At 35.5% G+C, this 9649-nt stretch overlaps 1 protein-coding gene and 1 pseudogene across 1 annotated transcript; both read right to left on the bottom strand.

Moving 5' to 3' along the window:
* Window positions 1-516: 516 nt before the first annotated feature.
* LOC135636003 (probable phospholipid hydroperoxide glutathione peroxidase) lies at window positions 517-2828 on the bottom strand (annotated as a pseudogene).
* A 1064-nt stretch (window positions 2829-3892) lies between these two features.
* LOC135636000 (receptor-like protein EIX2) lies at window positions 3893-6786 on the bottom strand. The gene is made up of 2 exons (XM_065147502.1): window positions 6636-6786; window positions 3893-6502 (listed from the first exon to the last, which is right to left on the bottom strand). Exons 1-2 carry the CDS (start codon window positions 6647-6649, stop codon window positions 3970-3972), a joined length of 2547 nt encoding a protein of 848 aa, XP_065003574.1. The 5' UTR covers window positions 6650-6786; the 3' UTR covers window positions 3893-3969.
* Window positions 6787-9649: the final 2863 nt, after the last annotated feature.

The raw sequence follows: 9649 nt of genomic DNA, 5'->3' as shown, positions 1-9649 counted from the left end.
ATAGATACAATTACAATTATAATTGAAGGACATCCATCCTGATCTAAATATGAATGTTGTTTTGATAAAGTAAGAGTAATATATATGTCAAAAACAATAATAGAGATTGAAATTCTAAAGTTTAAATTTCTATTTTTAATTGTGTAAGAAACTCTAAAATGTATACCAATTTTGCTTACGATAACAACTTAAAATGTTAGAACCCATGCTTTATTTTTACCAACATCTTCTATTTAGCCAAGATGGACAAAATAATTAATTTTCAACATATTTCATGAATATATAAATTATAATTTTCATTCTCTTGTCTCCAGAATCCTTAATTACATATTTGAAATCTCCCGTGATGGGATATATAATTAGACTAAGCTTTCTGTGATTAACATATTATCTTTGAAGCAATTGACACTTTAGCCATAGTCATATGTACTACAGCAGTCTGCAAGTATGATCAGAGGCTGCAAGCATATGTAATTTATGAAGGCCTCAAAAGCTTCTTGATATCCTTCTGCAAATTTATTTAAGATCAATCGTTAGATGATGGTATATTGTTGGCACCATCGAGTATATCGAATACGATTTGACAAAGGGTAAGAGGGATGAGGCGAGGGAGCTTTGGGTTTACCTCAGATGCTCAAAGGGGATGTGGTTGGGGCATAGCGACCTACAACACGACCATCCTTGTCCATCATGAACTTAGTGAAGTTCCACTTGATGCCATCCCCCAAAATGCCACCTTTGCTCGACTTCAAGAACTTGTATATGGGTGCAGCATTTTGATCATTCACATCGACCTATAGAAGAAAATTAATTGCAACTAGAAAGTCAAGCGACTGAGTAGGTTTCTCTCAAACATAATGATATGATAAAAAAAAAAAATCAATTTATATTGGGGTAAACACAGGTCAAGAATGGTTTAGCTGTGAGATTTTCCTACAGAAGATTATCGAAGGGATAAACCCAGAAATTGAGAAAATAAAAAAAGCAATAATTTACCTTGTCAAATATCGGATATTCAGCTTTGAATCGAGTGCAAGCAAACTCAACAATCTCCTCATTGGTTCTTGCCCAGAAAATTGGTTGCATGGAAAAGCCAGAATCTCAAAATCTGTGCCATTTAAACAATCATCGTAGAAGAAATATGAGAACAAAAAATTTCATGACTGCATAAATTTGGCTCTCCTTTCTAGATAAAATTACTTCATGATGGATAGTGAGAACAGGCAGATTTATACACCTCAATTCTATTTCATATGCTTCTCGTGGACAATTATGGGTGTCGAAAGCTGCAATTTTGAATTGCAGAATTTATCTGAATCATCTTAATAATAAGCAAAAGCCTGTTTTAGAAGATAAAGTTCACTTTAATTATCTTCACTCTATTTGAGTTTTATGATCCAAGATTTAGAAAATAGTCGATGAAAAAAGGATCAGGAAAGAGAATTTAACAAGTGTAAGAACATGCAGCTCAGCCAAAGAAACAAGATATCTGTTCCTTAATATTACAAATAACCTAGTAACAAAAAAGCTGTTGGCGTATTGTAGAGACTTGTGCTAATCCCAGGTTTACAAAGTCTCAAATGAAATCAGGAGCATTAAAGTTTCTAAAGAACAACAAACGCACATGATTTTATTAATAAACAAAGATCAATTTGATTTCCATTTGGCGTCCAACGCCACCCTTAAAATGTTCTCTTAATGCTAAGATGCTGTGTGATAATAGCAATCCCTTCAAGCAATGTGAATAATGGTGCAAATAAAGATTCTGCAACAATTACATAAACTAAAATATGATAGCCAAAGATAAACACATCCTTGCAAAAATTGTTACTTCACCATGAAACTGTCTTTTCACCACCAACCAAGGATTAACTTGTTCACTAAAAAATGTCAATTAAATCCTTCTTTCTTGCTCTCACTGCTGCTCCATTTTATCCCTTCTCATAAAAGAAAAGCTACAGCCACTGAGCCATAATTTGTGCACTATTAATTAGTTTGTCATGGTCTTTCAATTGACACCACAGTCCAAGTTGCATAATAATTGAGACAAATCCAGCTCTTAAAAAAATTGAAATACAAGATACAAGACTCCTGAAGCCTCTAGTAATAAAGAAGTATGTGGAAAATATTGGCCAAATAGGTCTCAGCTTATCTTATAACTAGGGAATCAACATAAAAAAGCATATTCTTTTTCTGTTTGGTTCATGTATCAGCAGATGCCAAAAAAAAAAGTTCTAAGGCTAGCTATTGTAGAAGTCTCTGCCCAGTTATTGTGATGGAGAAAGTGCCAATTCAATAGGAATGGATTCAAAATGATGACACAACATGGATCGGGATTATAAATTCCTCCAATTTTCATCTATTGAATAGTGTTAAGTACTCTTGGAAAGTTTGTTGAGAAATATTTCTTTAACAAGATCTGATTATAAGGTATTAATTGGTAAGAATAGGCAGTTGTCCTGATTACAAAAACCAAAATAAGCCAATTAAGTTCAGAATTGCATACCTTTGTCCTTTTACTTCTCATATAGCTGAGTCAGTTCCATGTTGTTTGAGTTAGTCAGCCCACTAACACAGGTAAGAGATTTAGATAAGAACAAGGACAGATACATTATCAATATATTTTAAATTTTAAGAAAGTGAACAATGTTGAGAAATTGTAACAATCTCAGACAATCAAAACCTTCTAACATATGTTACTATGTAACTCGAAGAACAGAAACAAACTTAATAGAGCTGCAGTACCATTGAGATGCAACATTGACAATCAGCAAGACCTTCCCTTTTTAAATGCTAAGATCCACATCATTTCCCCTGGCATCCTGCATCGGAAGCCATACAACAGATGATCATCATCATCAATCATCACCACCCACACTCGCAGAGAAAAAGTTTTCTTCCCCCACAAACTACAAAAACTCCTAACACTCGAGGCATCAGCACCATCAGCAGATACAATATGATGATAGTTGTCCAATCTGGGGGCTAATTGATCTGTCCATCTCATTTGACTTGACAGAAAACAAAGGATTAAGTCGAGAACGATGAAGGAAAATACACTTCAGTAGCTTCAAGAATTCGTTCCGAGCAAGAAACCAATGACCATCAAAAACTACATCAAGTTGCATATATCATCCTTGCGTGCACATATCATCCTTGTCACACTGACATGCATGTGAAAGCCTCTTCGGCCCAATTCCATCAGCTGCAGCAGCATGTCCGCCATTAATGGGCGACTCATCAACTGAAAAGATCTGAGCATGAGATCCAAGAAGATCATGCAGCTGCACATCTGGTGGACTTGAGCTTATGATGCATCCAATTTGTATTTGATTGATGAAGACAAGAATCCCAAACGAGAGGAGCATTACATGAGTAGATCATAAACAAGAGTAATGTATGATATAAAACATCTATGCATAAGTTCATTAAGAGTCAAATTAATCGAATAAGATGGCAAATCTTTTACAAAAGAGCTTGTGATTGCAATTGTGTCAGTTTTGACGTGTAATGCTTGGGAAGAAGAAGACATGCAAATGCATTTGATGAAAGTAGATACCATAAACTTGGGAAAATAGAGGATGAAAGTAGATACTATAAACTGAGAAAAAAAAAAGGGATCTTTTAAACTTCTGGTTTGGACATCAAAAGAAAAAGGAAAGAAAATAAAACCATAAATTTTATCTATATCTTGGTAAAAGTTTTAACCTCCTTTCATTTATGCCAAATTGAACAACTAAAAAAGGGGTGTCTATTTTAGAAAAACTAATTAAAAGGTGAAAGCTTTCTGGCAATCCCCATAACACTTCATATGGTACCGAGATCTTGACAGAAATGATCAAAATTGAAAGTGCATGACTTTCTTGTATACAAGTCCAGAAGTATTCAGAAGTAAAAAATTTATTCAAGCTGACGATATGATATTAATGAGATGAACTCTCATACAGCAGATATTGATGTTCAAATTTATCATCCTTGTTGGGAACAATAACGTTTTCTGATCCTAGAAACTTTCAGTATGGTAAACACATATACTTTGTCAAACATGTTGTCTATAAATCGGAAGTAATAAAGGTTCCAATTCTTGTTAAGTATTAAGGTACCCCAGACTGCCCAGAAACCAACAACAAATCCTGGTGCCATGCTCGTGTAGAACCATATCATCTCATTCTCATCTCTATCATCTGGATTACTTTGACCTCGTGTTGTCTCACTGACATTGCAACTTTGATTCAGAGGAAGCCCACAAAGACCAGGATTGCCAATATAGATAGATGGATCATTGAAGGTTAAAAGTTGATTACCACGTGGAATTTCCCCTGACAAGTTGTTGTATGAGAGGTTCAAGTGAGCTAAATAAGTCAGGGAAGCAAGGCTTGAAGGAATTGTGCCAAAAAAGTTGTTCCTTGATAAGTCAAGGGACTCCAACTGTTGTAATTTACTGATATTTTCAATGATTTCTCCTGTGAAATAGTTTCCAGATAAATTTAAACTGAATAAGCCAGAAAGACTCACAAGTTCTTCGAGTACTTCTCCAGATAAGTTATTATCCGATAGGTCTAAAATATTCATAAGCGAAAGTGACTTCTCATAGTCTTGAGTTTGTCCTTTAGTTGTTACTAGCATCTGCTCCTCGTAACTTGTTGCATCTGTCATCCTACTGGAAAACTTTCCAATAACTTTCATGGCAGTAAAATTTCCAAAGCTCCTTGGAATAGTTCCCGACAGCTTATTATCTGCAAGGTCGAGAAATTGGAGAGCACTTAATTTTGAAAGATTTAGAGGAATATCTCCGTCCAACATATTTGATCGTAGATTGAGGAACCTCAGACTAGTTAAACTTTCGCCAATCCAAGTTGGAATTTCACCTTTCAAATCATTATGTCCAGCATCAAGAATGACTAATTTCGTACAATCTTTCAAGGACAGGGGCAACTCTTCGTATAGACTATTATTGTTCAAGTGCAACGACTGAAGCGATGCTATGGAACATATTGACTTAGGAATAACTCCAGATATGTTGTTGCTTGAAAAATCCATAACTACAATACTTGAAGAATTATTCCAACAATTGGGGAGCACTCCTGATAACGTATTTTTTGAAAGATCAAGAACCTGTAAGGCCTGCAGTTGGCATACAGAGAAGGGAATTTGGCCACTTAAATTATTTTTTGAAAGCGATAAATATGTGAGGTAAGGCATATTCATGATGATGTCAAGTGTTCCCGAGAATGAATTGTTTGACAGATCTAAAATTTCCAATCCAAGAGGAAAATATGGAAGAGGACCCTCGAAGTAGTTTGAGCTTAAATCCAACCAGTCGAGATTATTTAAATGCAATAAATTGGGTACGTGGCCACTGATCTGATTGCCGGAGACACTCACGTACTCTGCTGTGGAAATTAAGCTCCAAAACCAGTTTGGCATAGCATCATTAATACTAGCATTAGACATAACAATTTTTGAAATATTTATTTGCCACTGGAGCCATGCAGGGAACTCAGGACCCTGTTTGCAAGAGTCCATCCGAAGGGATTCTAGCTGGAAGGGAGGAAGCCAATTGCTCTTGAACTTTAGAGCTAAGGAGTTGGACGACAAAGTTAAGTATTTCAATTCTGTGAGGTTTCCAAAATGCGCCTCAGACATTACACCCTCCAAATTGTTGTGCTCAAGGTCCAAAGTAACTAGCTGAGACAACCACCCCACGCTTTCTGGTATTGTTTCGTTCAATTGATTTTGACCAAGAAAGAGCTCTTGGAGTGATGCTAGTTGTCCAATTGATACAGGAATAAGCCCAGAAATCAGATTCTGCTCCAAGTGGAGTGATTTAAGCTTCCTGAGTTGGAATAACCATTCAGGCAACTGCCCACTAATATTCGTGCCGGATAAGTCCAGACTCTCTAAGCTCATCTTGACGCAACCAGAAAAACTTTCATCGAGTCCTAACAAATCTTTGCTGATATTGATGCCTGCCAATATTAAATTCTGCAACTTGCACAGATTTTTGAAGGAAGTTGGCATTCCTCCTTGAAGAGGATTGTTAGCTAAATTAAGTTCCTCGAGGGAAGTCAAGTTACCAAAGGCTGGTGGAATATTACCCTGAAAGAAGTTTTCACTGAGATCAAGATGCTCAAGGCCACTTATGTTGAATAACCAAGAGGGTATCGTAGAGTTAATGAAATTATAGTACAAATCAAGAACAGACAGTGATGTAAAGTTCACATGTGGAAGAGAAAAGGGAACACTTCCAATTTCACAGTCAGATAAGTATATCTCCACAATAGAAGGAAGCATGTTCAGAGCTTCCAGCCAGTGAGTACCATTTTGAAACTTAACGTTATTCAGGTTGAGATGCTTTAGAGAAGAAAGGTGAGAAATCCAGAGTGCATCACCAATGCTAAATGGATGGATCGGAGCCACAAAAATGTCATCGGATAGGTCTAGATACTGCAGATTGGAGAGATTTCCTAGCTGGTGAGGCAGGAGTCCACCCAATCCAGCCCTGGAGAGGTTAAGATATCGGAGTTGATGGAATGACCCCATGAATTTTGGAATATTAATGCCTCCAAAATCGTTCATGCTTAGGTCCAGGTACTTTAGGTGCTTCAGACCAAGTAAAGAAGGCCTCAACTCACCTCCTAAGGTCCATTTGTTGTATGGCTCATCATCATAGAAAGGATGCGGATTGTGGAGGTCCAGCTTGACGACATGCCCAGTATGATTGCTGCACGTCACACCCTCCCATTTGCAGCAGTCTTCACCCACCCAAGAGGACAGCCTGTTGGTAGGATCTTCCAGGCCTCGTTTGAACTCAAGTAGAGCACTTCTTTCGGTAGGGATGCAGCCTAAGGTTAGAGCTCCGTCGCAGACGTTGGGTTTTATCAGTTGAATGCATACGAAGGCCAATAAGAAGAAGAGAACGTAGACATTGTCTGTAGCCATGGAATGGGGTTATGGTTGCTGGTGCATCACAATGCAGGTATCAACTGGTATATAATATGGAGTGACAAGCTCTCTCTCCTCCATTCATCTGTTAGTCCATTCTTCTGTGTGGATGAGACTTAAGTCACGGTCAAGCCAGTAAGTCCACAATCCATTTTCTAGGTTGACAATGATAGAACGTGTCCATGATTTTCTACTGAGCAAATCCATTGTAATGTCTAAAATGAGTCCTAGAAACTAGAAAAACAACCATAATGGCAGCTTAATTCATTAAGCTATTTAATTAGATTTTCATATTTCTGGCACCGGTAGTGCATAGAAACTGGCAAGAAATTTGACAGAACAGGTCGAGGAAGCACTACCACAATGGCAGATGGTCCATGTACATGATGCGATCATTCTACTACCAGTCCAACACTCAGTCTACTTGCAGAAGCATGATGACCAGAACGAATGATAATGTCACATTTCTACGTAGTGAAAGAGAGATGTGGTTGTCCAAATTGACAAATCATAGTTTGTCTTATATGAGACTCATAGTTTGCTAAGGATAATAGTTGCTTCATAGTGATTCAAAATTAGCTGCAGGTCATGGTAATAAGAGATTTTGGAACTCAAACAATGCCTTCTAAGAATATGATGTTGGCAGGCCTTTGCTTCATTAAGCTCACAACTGTCACACTATCAAAGTTACACAGACATTTCTATAAATTATCCAAATTTTCTTTGCATGCACCTCTAATTCTGACACCCAAAACATACTGCCATACTTATCACCTACATAACATTTGTGACTTAATTATCCCGTGCAATTCATTTCTAAATTGCGATATCTATCAATAACTTCTATTCTATTCTAATCGCTCAGAATATAATAATATATCTATGCTTCCCCATTTTCAACTATCTTGGATTCTTCCGAGGATTAATGCTCTAAGCACAAAACAAGTACCCTCCTCCTCTCGAGACTAGAAACTTTATTACCAAAAACATAAGAATATGATATTAAATTATATGATTCTATCTAATTAGGTAAAATATATTATAGATTTAATTAAATTTTGATTAGATAAAATATGTTATAGATTAGATTATGGTCCAATAGAAAAAGAGTTTAATTATAATTAGATTTCTTAAGAGATTATTTTGATGGGAGAGACTCTCTAAATTACTTATTATAGATCCTTAGCTCTTACATATAAATATATAAATAGATAGAACATCTTAATGACTCAATATGTAAATACAATACTAATATATTATGATATGCAATATGATATTATTGTAAAATTATAAATTTTCTCTCATTTTCCCTTAATCATATAATGTTATTGAGAGTTTATAAATTTTCTCTCATCTCTTTTTTAGTTTCTAATTCAATGTTATCACTTAAAGTGATCCTATAAAAAAATAAAAAAATAAAAAAAGACAAATCTAGTTCGCTTTCAGATTAGATAAAGACTTTATGATATTAAAAAGTACATTTTCATAATTTGATTTATTGTTATTTAATTTCAACATCTAATATTATTTTTTTTGTATAATCATATAATTACAATTATTATACCTATAAATGATACACTTGTATTATCTTAAGATGTTATTATTGTCGCACCTTAGATTTGCACTCTAGAAGGTGACTTGGGCTCGGCCATGTTAAGCACCTCCACAAAATTAGAATGGAGGAAGAGCGGGGTTGGACTAATACTCTTTTTTTCTTAATCCTCAAAAATCATTTTATAAAGGAAAAGCCAAATAATCCATGATAATAATTATTTAAAAATTTAATATTTTAAACATAATATAAATATGATTAATAGTGATTAATCTGATGTCGAGTCTTATTTTAATTTAATTTGTTTGAAAAAGAAAACACCTACGGAAGAGATTTATTCTTTTTCCATACACCTGAAAACAATTATTACCACAACCATGATTCCAATTGTATACATGATCACGATGGATCATCTCACACCAACACAATTATCTTAGATTACATATAATAAAAATACGCAGCTTATCTTAAGATTAATCATGAGAAATCTGCGGTAGACAGCTTGCAGTACACAAAATCTTATCATGCCCTGTTTGGATCATCCTCCATTAGTCTGAAACTATTCAACTGACATTCAAATAGTAGACCAAGAAATCTTCAACTATTAGGTTATCTGTCAATATCATGTGCCTGTTCTTCACTTCATATTGTTGTCTACCCTCAAGTCAGTCAACTATGATGCCTGTTCTTGATGAGTCCCTAAGTTGGAATAGCTTTCATCTAAAAAAAATTGACTCGAGCATCTTCTTGAATGTCAAGAGTTTTAAATAGAGATATTTGTAGCTATCAGACAAGCATGATTAATACGAATAAGAGAAAGACAAGATTTGTGGGCACCAAACAGAGCGATCAGCAGTTGCTGGGAAACTCTCCTGTAAATTGATATGATAATGCAACTGAGCAGAACAAGACGAAGGAAGACTTTAAATTCCAGCTAACAGAGCCAAGTTGCTTCCTTATACTTTTCAATAGAAAGATCAAGGAAGACTGACGATTGCAAGTTGCTCATCTACTATGACAACAGCAAGTTGCATCATCTCTGAATCTTAGGTTGTGATCAGAATCTTTGCCACAATTCCTCTTTTATCGTGTTCATGCATTCTAAATGTTGGGAAAAACCTATTAAAACGAAATATTTTTTTTTCTTTATGT

The sequence above is a fragment of the Musa acuminata genome, chromosome BXJ3-4 (assembly GCF_036884655.1).
Source record: "Musa acuminata AAA Group cultivar baxijiao chromosome BXJ3-4, Cavendish_Baxijiao_AAA, whole genome shotgun sequence".
Lineage (NCBI taxonomy): Eukaryota > Viridiplantae > Streptophyta > Magnoliopsida > Zingiberales > Musaceae > Musa > Musa acuminata.
Note: the sequence above shows the minus strand (reverse complement) of the source record. Positions and strands in the feature narration are given on the sequence as shown.